The sequence below is a fragment of the Protopterus annectens genome, chromosome 4.part1, assembly GCF_019279795.1.
Source record: "Protopterus annectens isolate FY-2018-M chromosome 4.part1, PAN1.0, whole genome shotgun sequence".
In the NCBI taxonomy this organism is placed as follows: domain Eukaryota; kingdom Metazoa; phylum Chordata; order Ceratodontiformes; family Protopteridae; genus Protopterus; species Protopterus annectens.
In genome coordinates, this window is record NC_056734.1 from 510,806,250 (window position 1) to 510,830,759 (window position 24,510).

A 24,510-nucleotide genomic window follows, 5' to 3' on the forward strand; every position below is an offset into this window, starting at 1 on the left:
GGAAAACAATGAAACCTTAAAACTTAAACGTTTTGTCAAAGCATCATTCAGTTATTCAGACTTGACATTTTTGTTTTCATGCAGCAATCAGCTGCTGGCACTTTACAAAGTTGCAACCCTGCATATTGGGAATCAGCATTACTAAAGTCAGACTAATGGGAGTGGGTGTGGTGAGGAAAATGTACAGTGGGTAGGAACAGGAGCAGTTAAATTTGATTTTGAATGACAATGAATGGGATTATGTAGGTGTGCTCAGGGAATTAAAGTAAGAGAACTAAAATGCTGTTTCATAGGTTCATAGGTAGGTACTAGGCTATTGGCCCTAGGGCCTATATAAGCCTAGCCAAAAATGTAGCCTGGCTTCCGCCACCCAAGAAAATTATTTTCCTGTGCTCCTGTAATTATTTTCCTGTGCCCCTGTCGGTGCTCTTTGGTTAAATTTGGTATACTGGAGGGTACAGTGTGTGACTTCGGACTACTGGCAGGGCAGCTTATTCAGAGGTGATATAACCTTGAAGGTGATTATTCAGATTTAGGAATTGTGGGCACTTGTGGGAGGGGGGGTTTGATGCCTACTTCTTCACATTTCTGATGTACAGACTTATCAAAAGAAAACAGGTATATTGAAGTTTGATAGGATGCAATTCCATGTACAGTTGTCAAACTGGAATGTGCACAAGCATTGAGAAACTACAAGGAACTGCGTGGCATTATGATATAAACACTTGTATTCACTACAGTAGTATTTGCGTTTTAAACTAAACACAAAAATTCTGCATGTGACAAAGAGATGCAAAAAGAATTGGTGTCAGATGTGGGTAACAGAGATTACATGAGTTGGTAAGGCAATGATATTCCAAAACAGATTGAGAACTGGAACTATAGACTCAGTTAGCAAACAGAGGTCAGAATGGGTACTCCTACTTCGTACCCATCTTTAATAAAGCTTCACTGGATAAGTAATCCCCACTTTACATAGGATTTGGGCCACCAGTATTTCTTTGTTAGTTCATCAATAAGCTTTCTAGGAAACCTGAACCTGTCAAAACCTCACATAAAAGCTTCCAAGAGACCTGGTCAGAGTCATGGCTTTGCATACAGTTCTAATGTCAGAAGAGGAGCCTTCTCAATATACGCTACCTCATGTGTCCCAAGAACCCTCCATACATTATCCTTTGTGACCAGTCTGAGAGGTTGTCTCCTGCTTGATGTGCACTGCTTAAGTAATCATGCACATCCTCTGTAGTCAGTATTCAGCAGGAACACACATCTGCATAATTTGAATAATGGTTCTGAATTATCTTAAGTCAACCACCTCAGGGCTCTCCTGAAAATTTGCCATAAGTTTAGTGGGATGGTCAACTAAATAAAAAAAACATAGAGAGCACCTCCAGGACAAGGAAAGAGATAAAGCAGATCCTTTATCAAGAAAATTCAGAACCTCAAAAAATCATGTCCTTCACATCCTGTCCCACACTATTACTTAACTCTACCAGAAACCTGTTTGTACCAGATGCTCTTAAAAGTTTAAGTGACATGAAGGCCTGATCTAATTCATTCCTTCTGAGCAGCCTGTTTTAAGGGACACGAAGACCTGATCAAATTCATTCCTTCTGAGTGGCCTGTTAAACTACCCAGTCTGCACTGATTCTGAGAGAGGTAGGAATGATTCAATTACAAAATTACTTCTGGTCCTGAACCCTCATCAAGGTCAGTGCCACCATAAGCGCTCAGAAAGTGATTAAAACTTGACAGAATTTCCAGAGAATAGTAAACCTCTTTCTCATTGGACAGATGCCTGTTTTTTTGTGATTTAATTGCTCATTTCTCATATTTCCCCATCCTCACCAACCATTTTCACACACCAAACACCACAAATCTATTAATTACCTTTATTTTTAAATTAAGATTGTCTTGTTTGTTCTCTCCACTGTAACTGTTGAAGTGCTGCATACCACTGTAAAAACATGTATATTGTAATTTGTTTGTGTACGGATCATGTCTAAATATCTAAATGTATCTGTAATTTTTCTATGTGGGGCTTTTCTCCTCGGGCCTCTGATGAAAAAAGGGCCTTTTCAGCTCAGTCAGACACCCCTGGTTAACAAATGTAAAATAAATAAATAATAAATAAATTTCACCATCTGTTGTATGGCAGGAGCTTTCCACTTGTACCACAATAAGTTTAGTTAAGTGTGTTATTCAGCTGATGACATCATCCTGCTGAGGCTTGTGTGTATGTCCATGACAGTACAAAAATGAAAGCTCCTTTGGAGTCCTATTTGTCATAAGATGTAATTCAGAAAGAATTAGACTGTCAGGTTGTTATACACTAATACTAAATTTTCTTTTGGTTATTCTTTGGACGTGATTGTCTTGCTTTTCAAAAAGCCACAATTTAACAAGCTCATATAATAAAATGTCTTCAACTAACAACATCTTCAACTTAACAAAGAGGTTGTGCAAAGTTAAAATTACTTATCTTAGTTCAGGGTGCATACTGGAAGATTGCTCCCATGTTGAAATTAATGCTTGGTCTGACTTAATTGAACTGGCTTGTATAATAATGGTTTGCTCTAAAGCAAGTCAATAAAGTGAACCCTACCATTTTGGAATCCAAGAAATGCCTATAGGGTATTTGGAGCAGGTATACATATTGTATGAACATACAAGTAACTCTCAGCTGTTCCTGATTTTGCAGTACATCACTGATTCTGCTTCATATGTTTACCCTGTACCATGTAAAATGTTTGATTTTCTGGTAAATCGCTGAGCATCAGTCAGTGAATAATTGTGACACCTGTGCACTGGTCCAGTAATCAAGGAGCCTCAATCCTCACCATTAACACCAGTGTGGGGCTTCCACATTGGGAAGGATAACAAATACACACACAGTAAAGTACAATTTCCTTAAGAGCACACAGAGATCACAGTCAGTCTGGGGCTGGTTTCTCCCTTTCTCTCCAGATCCTCGATAAGACTCCCCACTAGCACAGCTATAGGGTACAGGTCTCAGCCTAGTGGGTCAAGCTAAAACCTCCAGCACCCTCTCTGTCCAACCAATGCTTCATTTCCCTGCCCAAGTAGCTGACACACACACTTTGAGATACGAGTTATATACAAACTCACAGACACTCCTGGGGAAGGCTGGCATAGGTTCAACAGCTATGCCCCCTTCTCTGCCAGGCTATAAGGTAGAAATCACTGCCATCAACCACTAGTCTCAGATACTAATAAGGCCCTTACTAAAAGATGTCCAATTATTACTATGCAATATTATTATCCAAATAGTAAGTGTGTGACCCAGGGCTAAAGCTATTGGAGTGGCTTGGCCAGTGTCACTATATACATGCAATGTACTCTACAGCTTAAATTATCTCTACGCAAAACAGCCACAGTTGAAAGGTTTAAAAAATATTTAATAATAAAAAAAAAACACAAGACAATACTTCTTACTAAGTGCTAGTCAAGAGTTTAGAGATCACAGGAAAATGCTTAAAATAATACAGTACAATAATTCTGACATCATTACAGAAAAAACAGCTAGACTAAACTTACTATGTTCTATCTATATCTAAGAGCAATCATAGTTCTAAATAAACTTGCATATAGAGCAAAGTAGAGTACTGGTGAGGTGTTGTCAGCTTTAGACAAAATCCAAAATGCCCTTTATCTGTCTCTGAGAAAGTCCTTTAAATTGATAATACACCCTGCTGACTCATTTTAGATTACATCATTCTTAACAATTCTCTGATTTCTCAGGCTAACAGAAGCTCAGAGTTTAACATAGCTTTGATCTTGCACCTGGTCAGGAAACCACAGTAATTAAAGACATTATATATGTAAAATCTAGTAATTAACTCTGGTCTCAAAACAATATAAAGAATCTGTTGGTTCAGACAGTCATACAAAGCTTGACTTAATCAGCTTTTTTTCCAGCAGAGTGCACTGTTGTTACATTTTTTTACATTTTTGATGTTCAACATTTAGCTCAATTTTCCTCCGTTTAAGAGAAAAAGCCTGTGACTTATATTAATATTTACAAAGACATAGAATTATCTACAAAATTCTATCTAGCCAGGCTGGCAGCCTTCACATATCTTCACACCCCCCCCCCTGAGAACTCAAGCTACTTTTTCAAGTGTCCCTTGAGAAACGTTGCTTGAGAGGGTTAGTTCTATCTGAGTATACCTTACCCCAAATCCCTGTCTTGACAGCCCATCTGTGTTGGCATTGCTAACCCCACTGCAACTTGGCATTTTGCTGGCTGGTTTGGTGTGACCATGTTAGGGGATTCTGATCTGCAACTACAGTGAATTTTCTTCCATACAGATAAGGCTGAAGTATCTGCAGTGCCCACGCTACGGCTAGACATTCCTTTTATACAGCTGTATAGCATTCCTCTCTAAGTTGAAGCCTACGACTGAGATAAACCACTGGGTGCTCTTCTCCCTCTGAAGAAATCTGGCTAAGTACACCCCCCACCCCATGGTTCAAAGCATCACCTGCACAACAAATTATTTGCTGTAATCTGGACTGGCTAACACAGGGGGTCCTCCCAAAGCTTATTTAAGCTTCTAGAATGCCTTTTCACATGCTGGAGTCCACACTACCTTATCTGGCCTGTTTTTTCTTGTCAAGTCTGTGAATGGAGCAGCTATGGTACTGTAACTGGGGACGAACTTTCTGTAGTACCCTGCTGTCCCTAAGAATGCCCTCACCTGCTTTTTGGTAACAGGTGCAGGCCATGCCTGAATGGCTTCTACGTTGTCAGGTTCTGCCCTGATCTTATCATTCCACACTCTGTCCCAGGTAGGTGACCTCTGCCATACCCACCTGACATTTGCTGGACTTAATCCACAACCCTGCTCTCTGTAGTCTGCCCAGCACCTCCCTGACATGTTGAAGGTGCTCTTGCCAGGAATGGCTGTAAATGGCAATATCATCTAGGTAAGCAAGGACAAATCCTCCTGCTAGGATATGATCTACCACCCTCTGGAAAGTTGCTGGGGCATTTTTCATCCCAAAGGGCATCTTTGTGAACTCATACAAGCCAAAACAAGTAACAAAGGCTGACCTTTATCTAGCACTGGGAGTCAAGGGCACCTGCCAGTAACCCTTGGTAAGATCAATGGTGGTAAGATACTTAGCCCCACCCAGCTGCTCTAGGGCCTCATGTGTCCTAGGCATAGGGTAAGCATCTGACTCTGTGTGACTATTTAATTTCCTGTAGTCCACACAGAACCTGGTGCTGCCATCCTTCTTTGGCACCAGCACTACTGGGGAGGCCTAAGGACTGCTGGACTCTTGAATTACCACTAGTTCCAACATCTCCTGTATCTCCTCCCTCCGAGTTTGTTTGACTCTGTCATGCACCCTATAAGGGGGCTGCCTAATAGGCCTTTGGGGTCCTGTATACACCTGGTGCTGCACCAGGTGGGTGCACCCTGGTTTCCCAGAGAACATGTCCCCAGACTCCTGTAACATGGTTTGGATTTTTCAAACCTGGGTAGGAAATAGCTGCTGGGACATTGCTACCCCTACCACTGAGGTGTTAGTCTGAGCCTCACTGAGGAGATCAGTCACCAGATCTCCCTCAGACTTCTCCTGCAATCCTCCAAAATGCAGGTGGCTCACCAAAATAAACCATTAAATTTAACTGCACCTTTAGTTTAGATTAAAACTGATGAAAAGAAAAAAAAATAATAAACTTAATCACAGACTACATTTCCCATATTGCAATGTAAAGCTTTACACACTGCAAACACAAAGGAGACAATGACACACCCACTCCCGGGAAATATTAATCATCATAAACCAGTCTTTTGAGAAACATCTGACTTTAGTTTAGATAAAAGTTGTTAAACTTCTGAAGCTATTGGTCAGCTTTTACTTATTTTTAATGACAGTAGGGCTCTTGTGTTCACTAATGGCTTGCCAATTTTATATTTTTATATATATATATAATATATGCATACATGTCTGTGTTTGTGTAATAGATAGACAGACATATAGGAGTACTTAAATTAAATTCCCAAATGTGGACACCGCTAATGTCGACATGTTTAAACTGAAAATCAGAACATCGATATTGAATAATCTCAGAGCCTGCAAATCTTAAACATTGTTTTCAAACTCCCCCTCACCTCCTGCTAATTAAATATACTAACTCCGTGACTACACAATCCCTGAGAAAGGAGCATGTTTCCAACTCTGGGGATGGTTGATCTGAAATGCATACCAACCATCTGTCTTGTTGACATTTGGGATTTTCGATACAAAGATACAATTAGCATATGGATATAACAAAAGGGCAGGAAAAAAAAAGGTTCAGATGTTAATCTTCCTGGTGATGCACTTGATGTTCATACAGAAAGCCTAATAATGGTGTACAGTTCAGGACTTTTATAAGTTTATATGTTCATAGGTAAATATGAGGCTAATTTCACTTGTGGAACATTTTAAAGCCTAGACAATTTATCTTCCGAAGGTGAGAATCAAACCCTGAACCTTAGCCATTATACCACCCCCCCACTGGTGCTGGTCATGTGTGTATATTTGTCCCAGCACACACTTTTGGAAGTATTTTCCAAAACAAATGATAGTGCTAATGGCAATGATAAAGAAGATGCAAAAAAAGGCAGGACCACTGGTGCATCCAAAGTTTTAAACTGATCCACTCTAGTAAAAGTAGTATCCAAATGCTGAATGAGGTTAATATGGGGAATTGTTCCTAGATGCTCGACATTTACTGTCATTGGAATAAACTTAGTATGAATAACTATTCCTGGATACTGGAAATAGTCAGTAATAAAGACAGTAATGGCATACTAAAAGAATGCAATGTTGGAAACTTCACAAAAAATACACAGATAAAGATTACATGTAACACTCACCTTCTTTGTCCAGTGATGATTTATACAATTTGTTCAGCAGAGAGGGAAGTACAGATTGTTCCATATCCTGAATATCTTCAACAGAAGAAGAAGAAACCTGCAGCCCTCTCCATCTATCTTCTTGTGGACTCAAGAGACTCTGCATTGTACAGTAGATGCCTGATGGGTCATCATCAGAAGACGGAGTATCACCATGAAAGTTTTGTGTCATTGTCTGTTCCGGCTGACTATCCAGTTCAGTGAGGGCAGCGTGTTCGGGGGGTGTTCCAATGACATGTGGCTGGTCACCCCTGCTAATACTGTTCAGGTTTGAATGATGTGACATATCTGGGGTTCCAGCAGAGTTTTGCCTCAGTGAGGGGAGTAATGCACCTGAACTGCTAACCCGCAGTCTTGTTTGTAATAGTTTTGTGTCTTCAGTTTTAATCATGGTTGGTGAATTTGAATGAGGCTCAGAATTCCAAAGAGAGTTATTTACGTGTTGTCCATTTGTGGAATTCCCTGTGGTACTGCTTAATCTTTTGGGGGAAATGAGCTGTTTCAAGTGACAAATACATGGGCAATTTTGTGGGCACTGTAGAGTTGGAGGCAAGAAAACATCATCAGCACAGTCTGTGATGAAACTGGTTCTTTTCTCAAGGTTCACAGTCCTCTGCATGGGTCCTGTAAGACAACAGAATTCTTTAAAAGGCTGTACAATGAAATCATAACAAATATCAAATTCACATTTTCTCATGTTTTAATACTCTAATTGGGGACTGGAGCAGGAATGCAAACAAGAACATATTACAAATATTTAGCAATCATGAACTAGAATTTAAAATGAGGCAGACAGCAATGGTGTTCTGTATCTGTGCCCATACTTGGGTGTCTAACAGCTATAGTGAGCCAATTGTGTTTGTATGCACCTTACCTCAGTTTGAAGTTTACGCATTTGGCTTAAGTTACATTGAGGTAATGAGTAGACCTTCAAGGCGGGAAAAGTAGCACATAGCAGGATAAGTGAGGGTCTGATATACAGAATGGCAATGTATTAGGCTGGAAGCCAGAGTCATACATTTAATCTAAGACATCTCCAAAGAAAAAACAGGCAAGAAAAAGCAAAGGGAGGCCATACATATTTATTTCAGGACTGGGAAATAAGCAGGCAGAAAGTCTGAAGTGTACCACGATCACAAAATTAATGGGGTAGGAGGCATGGCATACAAGGAAAGGCCTGGAGTACTAGAAATGTACACAGTAGTAGGTAGACGAATGGAGAGACATGGAATGGAGGTACCACAGCATTGGAAAGGTACATGGCATTGGCACAGAATGCAAAGAAAGATGGGAAAACAGTTGCATGGCAGCTAACTGGAGATTAGGCAATATTACTTCATGGGGGCTCAGCCATGGAATACAGTACTGAGAGGAGACAGATGGTCTAAAACAGCTGGAAATACAAGTCAGTGAAGGGGGGTGGATAGCTGCATAAGGCTATCTGAAATATACAGTCAGACGATGTAACCACAGCTGGAAATACAAGTCAGTGAAGGGGGTTGATAGCTGCATAAGGCTATCAGAAATATTCAGTCAGACTTGATGTAACAACTTTTTTTATCATCATAATTTACAAGTATTTGTAAGTAGGGGAGAGAAAGCCAACACCAAAAGGATTTAATGTTAAAAAATGCCCAGAGGGAGGTAACAGACTTGAAAAGTGACCAGAAATTTTATGAATAATGAAAATTATGATACATTTGATAAAAAGGCCTGCATCGGAACTACAACAAGTACAACCAGTATGCCTCAAACAGCACCTCTATGGTAGTCGCTATACTTTCATGGAGGCTAAAGAGCTTGGGCTACAGACAGCCTGCTGTACACCCTCTTCCAAAGACACAGTGGGAAACCTGATGTGGCCTCAACAAGACCCAGCTTAATCTAGACAGACAGACAGCACATGCAATATAGAGCCACAGTGGATTTCGGACTCTAGGTGATAATTTATGACTGGGAAAAGGGAGAAAATGTTGATCAGGCAGTTCAAAAGCTGCATCCTCATCTGAACGATACACCACTAAGTGGAATACAGGTAGGTACAACAAAGCATTAAACATAAATGCCAGCATGTCTTTGTGCTACTACTGCATTTCTGTGTATAGTGAAAGTACCTGAAAGTACAGTGCACTGTCAGCTTAAATAGAACAGATTACTGGAATCAGAAATGTAAAATAGACCTCTGTTCGGCACAGGTACACTGTCCGGCATAGTGGCGCAGATCACAGGAAACAGGAATGCAAAATCAGTCATACATTCAGAGCAGGTACACTGTCAGCCATAATGATATATAACATGGGAAAAAGGCATGCAAAAGCATATGCGGTGCAGATATGCTGTCCACCATAAATGTACATAAAACAAGAAAAATGAATGTAAAACTAAACTTGGGCATTATAATCTACCAGACTATGACAAGGCATACCAATGGGTGCATGTGGATGGATTAAAGCAGCTAGATATATTTATTCATTAAAAAATAGGAGAAACAAAACCGAAGCAAAAAGCATCTATCAGCTATAAACAGATTACTAGAAAACACTGTCTTTAAACAAAAACGCATGTAACAAAACAGAGGAGCATTAGGAAGTTAATCTGAGATATTATTAATAACCCATTAATTTATACGGAACTGAAATGCATTATACTGTTATAATTTACAGAATATAGAAGAGTCAATGTATTATACTGATTAAGATGCTGAGCTAAGAAGCTGAACTTCTGAATCGGAGTTCTGTAATCCTCTACTGTATGATCCTGAGCATGTCACAGATTTCTGTGCTTTTGGCTCTCTGTTTTGGCAAGGGACAAGAGTGTTCTATCTACTGAAACCTCTCTTTTAGCAAAAAAGGAACATAAAAATATATATATGCTGAGGGTTTTGTGAAACTGTTTGCTTACATAACTGTACTCTGTGTGTAAGTGTATGATGAATTCGAAGAAAACAAACAATATTCAACAAATACACTGCCCTACTGGCATATGGATAGCATTGCCCTACTACTTAACCTCTAGCAGTCTGTCAAAGATTCAGGCTCCTCCCCCTACTTGCCTGTGGCTGTGAAGGGCCATTCAGCTACCAGAATAGGGTAGAACAATTCCCAATTAGATGAACGAACACTTAAAATGTTGAATATGATATGCTCGACAGCTTTTAAGCAAACGTTCATGTAAGCAAAACCTGAGAATGTCGAAACAAGGAGTTTCGAAAAGTTAGTTGGCCAGCTGTGAGGAAGCCAATGGCTGATGTCAAAACGTTCACCTTGTCTCACCATTCTTACAGTCCTCCACTGTGGTGCGGTCTCAACGTTCACCATGTGTAATGTTATGACAGTCCTCCACTGTGGTGCAATCTTGGAGTTGGTATACTTAAGTAGGGGGTGTGAGGGGCAACGCCACCCACTTTATTTTTGTTTGTTGATTTGTTTTTTTTTTTGGGAGGGGGGAGGTTGTAATGATGTATAGTACATTGTAGCCATCAGCCGTTGGCTTCCTGACAGCTGGCCAGCTATAGCTTTTCGAATCACCTTGTTTCGATATTCTGGGGTTTAGCTTAGATGAACGTTCGCTTAAAAGCTGTCGAGCATATCGTACACAACATTTTAGGCATTTGTTCATCTAATCTAGACTAGTCCTTCACAGTCACAGACAACAGATTTCAATTATTTATTTATTTTATTTATTTATTTCTATTTGTTTATCAGGGATATCTGGACTGGACTGAATGGCCCATTTTCAGCAAAGCTCCACAACATATTCAACAGAAGTTACAAAATTAGTTAATACATTAAAACAATATTTAAACAGTACATAGTAAATGTGGCTTACGTAAAAGACAAAAATAAAACGATAAATCAACTAACAGTACAAAACTTTTTTGAACGTTAAGCAGAATATATAATATACCGCATACCAAAACTGATAAGTAGTAGGAAGGTAGTAAATAGCAGTGATAAGGGAAAGAAGCTCAAAGAAATGGGGGTGCTAGGTACACTGAGGATTTGAGGGGAAAGGGGTATATAACAAATGAGATACCTTGTGAGGAGCATGATTAGCCTAGCTTACAGCAGGAGCAAAGCCAGGTGTTGTTTAGGTATTCCCTAAGCAGTCATTTGAATTTGGCAGAGTTGCTAGTGCTGAGTATTTTCTGTGGTATAATGTTCCAACCTTTAGCTATTGTGTTGGAGTATAAGGAATCCCCATGACTATTATTTGATTTGGTAACTTTCAAAAGTAGTTTATTGGAGGATCTTAGAGTTCTACTGCTGGACTGAACTAGGGCTGAACTAAGTTACTAACAACTGGACAGATATCTGGGTGGTACAGGGCAGAATGGGCTAGTGTAGGTTGGTTGAAGGTTAGTAGGTTAGGTAGCTCTAGCTGGTTTAGTTGGTGTAGAGCTGTGCAGTGATGAGATCTTTATAGATGGTTGGAAGTGAATCTGGCTACTTTATTATAACAGGATTAAAGTTCATTTAAGTCACATTTTATTACGTTTGTGAATGTAGGTGAGGTGTATAAGAGTGTTGATAGTAGGTGTGTTCTAGAAATGGCATGTCTGGTGGAATCAGTTAGGAAAGGCTTAATTCTATACAGTAAACCTAACTTGAAGTGGACCTTTTTAATGATTAGTGATAGAAGTTTGTCAGATTTGAGATCTTTGTCAACAGTGACCCTGAGAAGCTTGGGGTAGTTTGCCGGTTCTATGATAGTATTATCTGACTAGTAGATGGTGAAAGGGGGAGGGTGAATAGCTTTTTTGCTCCTGGAGAAGAGCATACGTTTTGTTTTGTTGGGGCTCAGACTGAGTTGGGAGTTAGACAGATATTTTTCAATGTCCAGTTAGGATTTTTGTGTTTTTTGCAGGCGTTCTGAAGGGAGGGAGCTGAGCATATGAGGGAGGAATCATCAGTTTATTGAACTATGGATGCATGTTGGGTGGCTGTACAGAGTTAATTTGTGAAAATAATGAAGAGAAGAGGACCACGTATAGACCCTTGAGGAATGCCCATGGAGACGGGTAATAGTGAAAAAAGTACAATTTGCCACTTAGCTGCCTGCTGACCGTTAGATAAGTAGCTGATGAACCCGGCGAGGGTGGATTGGGAGAGGTTTAAGGAGACTAGTTGTTTGATAAGTTTTTGATGCAAAACGGTATCAAAAGGCTTTGATAAGTCAAGAAAGATAGAGGAGGTGAGTAGACTATTGTTTCTGTGGTGTTGGTTGACTGAAATAATGAAACTAAGTAAAGGCTGCTGTTGTACTGTGTACAGGCCGAAAGCCATGGTGCGTTGTGGACAAGGGGTTGTTTTTAAGGAGATGGTCAAGGAATTGGGTGTGAACACATTTTTTGAGTATTTTAGCTATGAGTGAGAGAATGGCAATTGGCCTGTAATTAGAGAAATAAGTGGTGGTGCCACCTTTGTGCAGGGAGATTATATGGGTTCCTATTATTTAAGTGAATGCTTACATTTGCGAACACTGTTTCACTGAGCATAATTAAGCGAAATGGCAAAATGCCAAAAGCACGGAACACTGATTTTTTTTTTTTTCCCTAGGGAAAAAAAATCACTGGGCCGTTTTGGGACTTTGCAATTTCCTCCACTGTGGTGCGATCGTGGAGTCGGTATATTTAAGCAGGGGGGGGCAACCCACTTAATTTTGTGTTCGGATTTTTTTTTTCACAGATCAGCGATTTTTTTCCCTGGGGAAAAAAAAATCGCTGATCCGTGTGTTCTATGTTTTGGATTTTCGAGTATCGTGGGTCGATTATATAGCATTCACAATTTAGTGCATTCGCTAATATAATATAGACCCAATTATATAAGATACTTTCCAAAGTTTTGGTACATATTGTTCAGTGATGGTCCAGTTATTTAAGAGGGATATGGGGTAGGCAATGACGTCTGCAGCTAGTTTGAGGTATTCGTTTGGGAGCTGGTTAGCAGCAAGTGATGAAGTTTTGAGTTTAGATAGGAGTCTTTTGAGTTTAGATAGGAGTCTTTTTATGCTATCAGTCTGAATAGGACTAAAGTGGAAGGACATGGGGCTGGGTTCCTGTACTACAGGGATTGAAAGATGAGAATTGGTATCATTTTTAAGTACAGATATTACAGAGTTAATGAAGCGCTTGTTGAATTGTGAGCAATATTGTCAATGGAGCTTGTTTTGGATGGGTTTGGGGTGGTGGCTTGTCCTGGTTTTAACAATTGGTTGATGGCTACCCAGAATTTTTTAGGGTTATTTTGGTGCTTTAGTTGGATTATTGTACATTGTTGTTTTTTATCATGCTTGATTTGTTTTTTTGCTAGATCCCAAAGTTGGCGGTAGTTCTGAAGCGTTGCTTGGTTTTTGTTGACTTGGTGATGTTGCCATGCTCTATCTCTCTGTTAGTCTCATCAGTAAGACATGGAATGGGTTTAGAGTTTACAGGTGTCCTCCTATGGGGGGGGTAGACTATTTAAAATGGAGAAATGTGTCATTGAAGGACTTAAGAGTTAGGTCTAGGTGCTTCAGGGGGAACAAGCTGCAATGTAGAAGTGTTTTAAAGGTTTCAGGGGAGAAGTTTCTTTTATTATGGATATGTTTATGGAGTGTATCTTTAGGGGTATATGAGCATCATCTCAGCAGATAGGTGGGCAAGTGATCACTTAGGCAGTCTGGTAGACAGCCTGAGTGATAACAGACGGAGATTGTATTTGTAAGACGCCAGTCTAGGATAGATTCTTTTTTACTGTGTTTATCAAGTCTGGTGGGATTTTGTATTGAGTGAATCCATGGAGATTTATAAAGTTTGAGGGGTTATCAGAGGAGCATGTATACCAGTCTAAGTTAAAGTCTCCCATTATGATGGTTTCCTGATGTAATGTTAATGAGCACCAGCTAAGGAGGTCTTCAGTAATAGGTGGCTTGTTGCCTGAGGGGATATAGATGGCTATTATAATATGTTTGTTAGGGTTGACTTGAAGGTGGGTAGTAAGTATTTTTAATTTTGATAAGTCTGGGAGGCTGATATCTATTGTTCTAGTTTAAAATTATCTTTCTATAACATTGGGATGCCACCACCATGTTTATGAGTCCTATCTTGTCTTTGGATATTACAGCTATGGATTTAAATTTCATGATCTTGGATGTGCAGTTTTAGCCATGTTTCTAAGCTGGAAATACCTATTGAGTATAGATCAATGGTTGCATGATATTCGTGGATTTTATTAAGTAGGCTTCCAAGGTTCATGTTTAATATTAATAGATGTGAGTTATTTTATTGCAGATATTTTATGTTAGGAGACAGTGGTGTATTTGAAGGGCTGACTTTGCATTTTTGGCATTGAAGACCTGGGTTGGGATGTATGTCTCCTCATAATGTAATCTGGGTAGTTGTGGCTGGGTACAGGTGCACGAGTTTGCCAAGTAGTCTTAGGAATTTATAAGAGAAGTTTGGGTTGTCTTTTGAGATGGCATGTTTGAATGTGAAAAGTTGAGTGATGGAGTTGAAAAATATTTCAGGTGATATTGTAAAGAGGAGATGGAGGTGAGCACTGTTTGGGTTGGTAGGAGAGTGGATAACTATGACATGTTTATTTTGGTAGGATGTTGAAACGTAGGTGGTTATAAGTAAGCTTATTAATGTGTGTTGAAGTAACATATTAGCTAGTTTAACCTAACATTTTGGACCCCCACTTATCTGTAACAGTTGATCCTTGGTGGTACAGTGGTAGCATTGTTACCTCACAGCAAGAGGTTCTCCTATTCGATTCTCGGCTGGAGTGCCTTCTGTGTAGAGTCTGCATGTCCTCCCCGCGGTCGGGTGGCCTCTGAAAGACATGCGTGAATGGGCGTGCCTTCGCTGAAGGCTGGGCTGGGAACTCGGCCCCATAAAAATCGACTGCCAATCATTATTGGACTGGAGTTCTGCTGTGGCAACCCCTAACGGGGAAAAGCCAAAAAGACAAACAACAACTAATCTGTAACAGTTGAAGTTCATAGAACATACTGCCTTACTGATAGTACCCTCCCACCATCCCTCTTTAGTTGGATGCACATTGTTTATAACTGGGTGGCTGTTGCTGTTTTTTGTTTAGCAGCTTTTGGTGTGTGTGTGTGTGTGTGTGTATGTGTTGGCTTTGGTTTGGAACAGTAGGTGTTCACAAGTCTTGCGTTTTCCCATCTGCTATTCCATTTGGATCCTAGGAAAAAACTGGGAGCTGTTGTCTGACTGTGAAATGCTGTCCTTCTCTAGCAGCTGATTGGTCCTTCACAGTCACAGAAGGGCAGGGGGAGGAGCCTGTAGCTTTGAGAGACTACCAGAGGGAGGGTTGTAGGGCACAACTACACATATGGCAGTAAGGCAGTGTGTTTTGTGAAAATTTACTGCTACAGGTTAGTGGAACTTCTGCAACTGTACTTTCTAATGATACAAAGGGACAAATTAAATACAGAACAGACCCTTCTTTCAGGCAGATAGTATGCATTTATTTGTGCTCATTTGACAGTGTAGTATATGTAAGTGCAAATAGCTTACAGGGAAAACATAATTAAGTTATGAATTAGTCATATTTGCAAATGTAGTCTCCAAATTACTTTGTATATTGTATTACATCCATAGAAACCTTTTGATTAAAATTTTGATTACTTACTCAGAATTACTTGATTATACTTTATTTCCCAAGTTTTCCAACTGTAATGTTGTTCTTCATAATAAGTGTTGACAAAAAATTTAAAATCGATATTGAGTTTTTATCATATATTTATGTAACAAGATGCACATTACATTAATTCATCTATGAATATTTAATTTATGTTTGCTCTTGCCCAAGGTCAGGGTAACAAACCAGCCCACTTATTTCATTATTGTGGGAATACTGAAAAAGGATAGTTCAGTACTTAACCCTGTGAAGCTATGCTTTCACAGACTAATAACTGTTTAAGCACAACTATGGTTTCTCTGCCTCATAAATAATTTAAGATACAGTCATCCATCACCTTTCAGCATTACTTTAAACAAATGCCTAGTTTTAATCTCATTCCTAGAATTTAAATGCCCCTATCACAGTCACATTGTAGTGCATCAGTAAATCAGACAAATTTCTTTTTCAAATAATTCAGCCAGACGTTACCAATTTTTTTTTGTGTGTGTGTGTGTGGGGGGGGGGGGAGTTCCATGCATCTATTTCACTTGTCGACATTACCTGTGGTTTCTCATCTTATCTAATTCAAAATACTCCATTAGCCTTTCATCTAACAATATTTCTGCTAAGATCCCTATTTATTAATCAAGATTCCCTAAATTATAATGTCCTACTGAGGCTCCTAAATGGGAAGGCATTAGCTGGTTTCTGCCAACCTTAACACCAACTTCTGGTAAGCTGCTTAGTTTTTTCTTACTTATGTTAGCATCTTTAAGCATAATTTAGGTCTCACTTCCTAATTCACCTCAACAGATGCAAGTCCTTCAAGAATATTGTCCTCTAACGTAGACCACCATCTACGTCCTAGTTTATACTGCTCACAGTCTTCTGCTTGTCATGTGTAATAAGCTATTATCCCTCCCACCAAGGAGCAGGAAGAGGCTAGCATATCTGCATATTTGCCCATGCCCCAGGCGTGTTTTCAGCGCAGTCATTATTCTTTACGCCATTTCCTTCCCTCCTGACTGGCACCTATGGAAAAACGGTACTTTTGCCTCTCCCCTTTTGGCTAAACTTCTCTGTGTCTGCATAATTTCCTCATTACATCTTCTCCTTTCTTCTGTTCTTGATTTATTATTTATTTGACATTTATTTACCAGGAAAGTCCAACTGGGCAGTTGCCCATTTTCAGTGGAGGCCCAGGGAGAAAAACTCAAGTTAAAAGTAGCAAGCATATTTCCACCCTTAACCTTTTTTAGGTTGTCAGACTCCATTACTTTACAACATTACCTTAGAGAGCGGGTGATTTGTACATTGCCACCCTGAATGAGAATAAACATTTTCCAACAGGGTATTAATATGCAGGTAATGCCTGATAAGAACAAGTTCGCTGCTTCCTGGGTTTGCCATTTGGCAACTATAAAACTAAAAGAAAACGTATATAAAACAAGAAAGGAAAGTGTGCATTTGTGTGTTTGCATTTGTGCACATGCGTGTGTGTGTTTGAGAGAGAAAGAGAAACAGGGTAAGCAAGACAGAGAGAGAGAAAGACAGGCAAACAGAGTTGATTGCAACAGGCATTCTACTAGTATGGATTCTTTAAACAATAAGATATTAAAACTCAATGTCTGGCATTATTGACTGACTTTAATCTTCACTGATTTGCTAGGACATCAGAGGACAGATCAGCATTATGTGTCAAATTCAATGACAGTAAGGGTGGGAAGAGTTGTAATAACTTGTATTCTGTGTTTTTTTTGTTCATTTGCTCACAATGAGACAGGCGAGGATTGATCATGCAGCAAAGTGGTTGTAAGTGGTGTGTGTTTCCATCTATGTATATGCGTGTCTGTTTCTGAAACTGTAGTGTGTTTCTATATGCATGTGTGAGTCTATCACTCTGTCTGGGTTTCTGAACATATGCGTGCAAGTGTTTCTATTCATATATATGTGAGTTTGTCTGTTTCTGAATGCATGTGTGTGTGTGTGTGTGTGTGGTCATTATATATTTGCATAACTTATACTTTGGATGTAAAATACATCTGCAACATCAATTACATATTTTACAGCAATGTTTGAAACATCAGGCAGAGGAATTATTTTACATCAAAATATAAAAAAGGTATAGAGTAAAAAAAAAAAAAAAAAAAAAAAAAAAAAATATATATATATATATATATATATATATATATTAACAGACAGCCATTCTCCAAGTGCAATATTGCCCTTCAGGGTGGTGTATGAAATTGTGGAAACTAACACCCTTCCAAGGATATATTAGCATGATACCACAGTAACACAAACCCTGTTAGGCATTATTGTTTGCATGCTGGGTCACTTCCCTGCAAAACAATATTTTCATATACTCCCCCACTTTTGTTCAATGCATTCACATATGCATTTCTGTCAAATTTCAACAATTTTCTAAACTGCCCAATTATATGTTACTTACTCGATGGATTTGGGAGGATCTTCTTTGTCTTAACGTTATAGGAGGGCCTCTTGGGTGGAGGTCTCCTAGGGCAAAGACTTGCAGTCTTGTGATTTTGCTCATGGGTTCCAGTAGCAACTGTTTCTGAGGTCTTCCTTGAAGACTTTCTCTTGGGTTGCAAGCTGCAAGAAATGCCAGAGTCATAACTTAGTGTATCTGCGTCGTTCTGGGTCAGATCAGATGGTTCTGCAGCCAGGCTTAATTTGTTGATATTCGTTTCCATCAATATAGAGTCTTGTTTTGTTAAAGATGGGACCCCTTCAGAAGTATTACTCATTTTACCCTCATTGTCCTCCGACGCTAAGACTTTTACTTCTACACTGTTACTTATTGCCACTGTGGTTTTGTTTCTTAGTGGTGACTTTTCTCTGTTAAAAAACGTTTTCAAGTCTGGCTTTGGAGGTAATTGGGGTTTCCCTTTCATACTGTTTAGGCCATCCACCTGGGAGATTTCGGATGTTGTTATTGTGGCCGATGACATTTTCTTCTTCTTCATCGGTATATGTGGGTGAGATACATGGAATGTCACCTGTGGAAATACTACAGAAAATTAGACATTTGTACCTGCATACAATGATAAGTAAAGCAGAAGAGAATCATTCTCTAGAAATAAAGCATTATAAGAGATCATGCTGCTGCAACACTCAAAACAAGTTACATGACCAATGATTATTTTCTGAAACTTACCTGAAGTACATTTGTAACCTCATTTGGAGGTTATATGTACTGCATTATCAACATTATGAGGCAGTTAAGGAATACATTACAACTTGCAGCTCTTCAGAAAATAAAACTTTACTTCCTGAACAAATGTGCTTAAATTTGCATATGTTGTCTTTCTCTGCAACCAATATGTTTGTATGTTTAATACAGTCCAAGTACAGACACTTTCTTTTTTGTAATGTGCTCACTGATGCTTAGTCTGTTTGTACATTGCCATGCTTATCAAAGAGCTCAGTGTATTATCTCATTTTGTGATAAGTTCATAGGTAGATACTAGACTATCTGCTTGAAGGCATTTATAAGCCTAGCTGGAATGTGTTGGCTTACGCTGCTCCCCTTAGATTAGTTCCCTGTGCCTCTGTCCAGCAGAGCCATTGAAGTGATTCCCGGGGTATACTTTGTTTCCCATCCACTCATCAAGGTTTCTCTTGAAGAGGGTTAGTGAGGAGCCCTGCCTAATATAGATTGGAATCTTGTTCCAGAGCATGGGAAGTCTCTGGGACAGGAATCTATCCCTCCCAGCATGTCCTATTTATTGTTGTGGTGAGGTTTAGATTCCTAGAGTGTGTGGCTTGAGAGGATATGTTTTTTCTTTAGGAGGAGCATGTCTATCAATTCTGGATTGGACATGGCCTTGTATGTCAGGCAGAGATCACCTCTGTGTAGGCATTATGCAACAGAGTACAGGTGGAGTTTCTTCAGTCAAGCTGCATAGGGCATCTGTTTGAGGCCAGTGATCCTCTTGGTGAGGTATTTATGTGGTCTTTCTAGTTGTTGCAGATGTCTTGTAAGGTACAACCCAAATGGGGTGTTGTACTCTATGATGGGTCTGATGAGTGATGCGTAGAGGGGCATAATGACCTCTTTTGATCTGGATGCAAACCCTGGTAATGTGATTGTCTAAGGACAGCTTACTATCTATGTGGGTGCCCAGATCCCTTATTACGTCTTCCGTATTTAGGGGGCTACCACATATGTAGTAGTTTGTGGGTACTATGTTTTTTCCAAAGTAGATGACTATGCACTTTTTGGCATTTAGCTTGAGGCCATGGTTTTGACACCAGGTATCTGTCTCAGTGAGACCCTTTTGGAGGATGTCGGTATCAGCCGGAGAGTCAATTATAGCCCCTAGTTTACAGTTGTCTGCGAACATGGTCAGCCATAGTTCTCCTGTGCTAGCCTGTACCTCTGAGAAGTATATGCCGAACAGGAGGGGTCCTAGGACTGAGCCCTGGGGAACGCCACTTGTAACCGGTTTAGAGTCAGACCTAGCTCCTGCAACTCTTACCATGTGGGTTCTGTCTATGAGCCACTTGGCAACCAATCTCGTGATGTAGGGGTTTATGTTCAGGTTGGTGAGCTTGTCTATAATACCTGAATGGGGAATGGTGTCAAAGGCCTTTATGAGGTCTAGGTAGGCTGTGTGGACCACCTTTCCCCCCATCTATAGCCTTGGTAACAGACTCAAAAAAGTGCACCAGGTTTAGGAGGCATGATATACCCTGAACAAAGCTGAACTAGGTAGGGTCCAGTGTTTGGAGGTTCTCAATGTCTCTGTTAATGAGATCCATGATGATGCACTCCATAGTCTTACAAACCAAGCTGGTCAGGCTTATAGGGCGATAATTCCCGAGGTCTGTTGTGGCTCCACCTTTGTGGAGTGGAATAACCATTGCTGTGTGCCACTCTATGGGCACATAGCCTGTGGAGAGGCTGAGTTTGAACAGTGTGTTTAGGTAAGGCGTTAGTTCATCTTTGAGTTTGTGTACGACGCAGCCTGGGACACCATCTTGTCCCACTGATGCTGTGTTTTTGGCTTTGGAGAGGGCTGTTTTAACCTGAGTGTCTGTGATTTCAGGGGCAGTACATTCTTCTGGTATAGTTATGGGCCCTTTTGGGGGTGAGAGGGGTGAAGTTTGCACTGAACCTGTCTGCCAGGATGTTGGCGATATCGGTAAGTTCAGTGTATTTTGTACCATTATGCACTAACTCTGAGAATTGCCACCTAGATTCTTGACATAGCTAAAGAATGCTTTGTGGTTATCTATGGAGTCCTTGGAAATTTTTCTTTCAAAGCTAGCCTAGGATGATTTTATGAGGGATCTTAGTTTCCTGCTGATGCTAATCAGAGATGCCTTCCCTTCTTCGGATTTTACTCTTTTCTGTACTAGTTTCCTCCTTCTATTGTATAGCTTGTTTATGTCAGGGGTCCACCAGACTGGTTTGCTTTTCTTGGAGGAGTGAGCCTTGGTTTTACTTGGGATAGCACGATCCATGCATTCATGTAGGTGTCCGTAGAGTGCATTTGTAAAGGATTTTGCAGCTTGGACAACATTATCCTTTAGCATGGGGGCTTTGAAACTTTCCACCTCAGTCTTAAGTAATGTGAAATTTGCTTTTGAAAAGTTTTCCACAGTGGTTTCTTTGACTGGGGTGGGGGCGGAATGTGGATATCCAGAGTGATTAGTTTATGGTCAGATCTAACCAGCAAGGGGTTGACCTCCAGTGTGGAATACCAGTAGCCCATGTTGGTGATGACCAGGTCCAATATGTTGCCACCTCTGGTGGGGTATTGACCAGTTGATCCAGGGCATTAGAGTTTATAAATTCTAGGAAATGTTGGGCAAGGGAGTTAGTACTTGAGTAGTTTTCCCAGTTAATGTTTGGATAATTGAAATCACCCAATATCAGGGTGCTTGGTAAGACCTTTATGTTTCCCAGTGATGCCAGAAATGCAGAATGAGGGTCCTGGGACATGGTGGGGGATCTGTAGCACGCTACAATTTGGATTGCAGTTTTGCCCATTGTTAGTTGCACGTGGATGATCTCACAGGCATCATGTCGTGCCACTAACCTGGAGGTGTGGGTATCATTGATGAAAATGGATAAGCAACCACCTTTTGTATTTCGGTCCGGGTTTTTATGCTGAAATGTATGGTATGAGTTGTAGCCTGGTAGTGCTGGGGTGCTCTCTGGAGCCTTAAACCAGGTTTCTGTTACTGTGCATATCAATTTTCTCCATACTGAGAAGTGCCTCGAGTATGTGCATTTTGAGGTTTAGACTTCTGGCACTGAATAGCATTACCCTCAGTTTTCTGTTACTTGTGCTATTTACGGCAGTGGGTTTGTCTTTTGAGCCTTGCCTAAAAAAGGTACTATGGGGGTGGCAAGAGCGTTGGCCAATATTCAAAAGCCTAAGGGTGACAGGTGCAAGCCGTCTCTAGCGAAGCAGTGTGGCTTGTCAAGCATGTCATCCCAGGCTGACAGACACTGGATCCCCTTTGAATGACACCAAAAGCTTAGCCAGTTGTTGAAATTGATCATTTCTTCTTTATACCGTGGTATCATTCTTGGTGAGGGCAGGATGCTACTCAGGGTCAGGGTCATACTGGCCTGGGCTACGTGATCAGAGAGCTCCTCCATGTCTCTTTTCATGGAGTCCAGGGAGGTCATTCACACCAACACGGATAATGACAGAGTCATATTTGTACTTGTTCTAGAGTGACCTGAGTGCTTGTGTTATGTGGCGAATCCTGGCACCCAACAAGCAGCTAACAGTAACCTTCTCCTTGTTCAGCCTAGTGAGTGGGATGTCAGTGTGCCTGACTACAGAGTCACCTATTACTAGTGTGTTGGGTATGTTATTTTGCCTTAAGGGCTGTGATTGTGTGGCACACTTGTTTTGTGAAGTATGTGTTTCATGGTTTGTGTTGAGGGGTGGAGGTTGCTTAGATGTCTGCTTTGGAGGTTTCTGTTGCTTTTGCAGATTTTTATTTAGAGCCTTATGTGTGTTTTTTGCTGGTGCTGGTTTCATAAGTTTATGTGAGACTGGTGGTGTGATGCAAGTAATTCCCTTCTCCTCTTGACTGCCTGGTCCAGTCATGGGTTGAGAGAGCTTAGCCTCCAGTTTGGCTGTATAACTGCATCTCTCGCATGTATTAGTGTTTGGTGGTAGGAGGAGTGGGTTGTTTGTGTACATGAGGCAGTTGTAACATTGCCTCAAAATGACCAGATTCACCAGTTGGACTGGAGAGTACACCTGAAACTGCCCTTTGGACATGCCTGGATAGGAACAGTGAACTGTTTTACTGATTGGCTGGTATGGTCGAATAGAGATCCTTGTCCTTCTCTACAGTATAGGGGAGGGTCTAGTGCTAAGGTTTATTAGTGCTTGCTATGAGTTTTGAGCAAGTGCCAGGCTGAGAAGTGATTGGTTTCAGTGCTTAAGCTGAAAGTTTGTCTATTTCCAAGGGAAAAATAGAAGATTAGACTTTGTGGTGCCGGAATAGTTATACCCCAGCTAACCGGTGCTGCCCAGCGTGCAAAACTGAGCTAATGCGGGTTTTATAGCAGGGAAATGAAAGGGAGAAATTAGCCTAAAATGGCCAATAAACTACTAATTTCTGGGCTGAAACCACTCCTCCAGGGACAGATAGGCTGCTCAAAGCTCCCCTCTCTCACAAGTGAACAGAGAAACTTCATTCTATCCAAGTAAGGTATGGGCAAACACAGAAACTTGTAACACAGCCCTGAATTCAGCACTAACTTGAAAACTGGACTACACTAGCTTAGAAAGGTGGGAAAACAAGTATTTTTTTTTTTGGGGGGGGGGTTATTTTTTTTTCAGAAAATAAAGCAGATACAATAAAGAAAAACACTTTAAATGCACAGAAATGGCTATCACACTTTTACTCTTGTAGGCTACACACTCAACAGGTAATTTAAACACAAAAACAACTTTGTTAAAGTGCAGGCAGTAAAATAAGTACAATATGTAGCTGAAACAAGCTTTTTAAATCACAGAAACTCTAAAAAAAATCGGCGTTTTAGGCAGAATTAGCTAAAGGCAGCAAGAAAATACAGAAAAATTATACTTAATCACGCCAAAGTCTCTCTTTTACCTCTCTGCTGCTGTAGAACTCCGCAGGGCACCAGGCAAGAGTTCTTTTTCTTTTTTTTTTGTGGACTATGATCACATGATCTAATCGTCATGGAGTATTTGATCTTCATGTACATCACCTGAATTATATACACCAATCATGATGACTGATTTACTTGTCCAGTGCTTCTCATCGGATACACACCATGCTTCTCTGCACTCTGCTTTTCCAAACTGGACAAATTATAATGAATTCAAATTCTGATGAACTGCACATCAGTTAAACATTTTGCAGTTTTTCCTTCGATTCCTTTCTCAGCTTCTCGACTTTACTGGTATACATATTCTCATCACTTTTACAAAGCATTACTAAGCAATGCAATTACAATTACACTGTCAGTATAGATTAACTATTCCACACCTATAATCCATTTTTTCTGTTTTTTATTTTTTTATTTTTTATGTCTATGTGTTTTTAATACTTTTGTAAAAATCGGACTTAAACTATTTCACTGACTAACCTGTACTGATTTATGCTGACTGCTAATAACCTCAGCCATAACTGAAAAAGGTAATTTTACCAGTTCACAAACCTGACTAACAAATAAACAGATGTTATTACGTAGGTCTCAAATGACTAGTATGTGACTGCATCAGGCTTAGTCTTTGAACTGGTGACATTGCCTCAGGTCTCCCCTTTGAAATGGCTCTGGCTCTGTTGTGCTTCCTTGTCAACAATTACAAAATGCAAACTATGAGTGCATGCTGCACATATCAAACAGTAAGAGCGGTACAGATAATATTAACGGAAAGCAAAGCTGCTGAGTAAAGTGAAACACAAAAAAAGGAAAGCAA

General features: G+C 40.2%; 1 protein-coding gene across 2 annotated transcripts in view; it reads right to left on the reverse strand.

Annotated features, from left to right (window-relative positions):
• The window catches only part of LOC122800943 (ephexin-1-like), an 822,598-nt gene that overhangs the window by 287,419 nt on the left and 510,669 nt on the right, over positions 1 to 24,510 (reverse strand). For both annotated transcript variants that reach the window (XM_044070328.1, XM_044070327.1), the window contains 2 exons: positions 18,015 to 18,582; positions 6,897 to 7,559 (listed from right to left, as the gene is read on the reverse strand). In XM_044070328.1, the coding sequence (XP_043926263.1) occupies positions 6,897 to 7,559; positions 18,015 to 18,549 (1,198 nt within the window). In that variant the 5' untranslated portion in view covers positions 18,550 to 18,582. The remainder of the gene's footprint in view (positions 1 to 6,896; positions 7,560 to 18,014; positions 18,583 to 24,510) is intronic.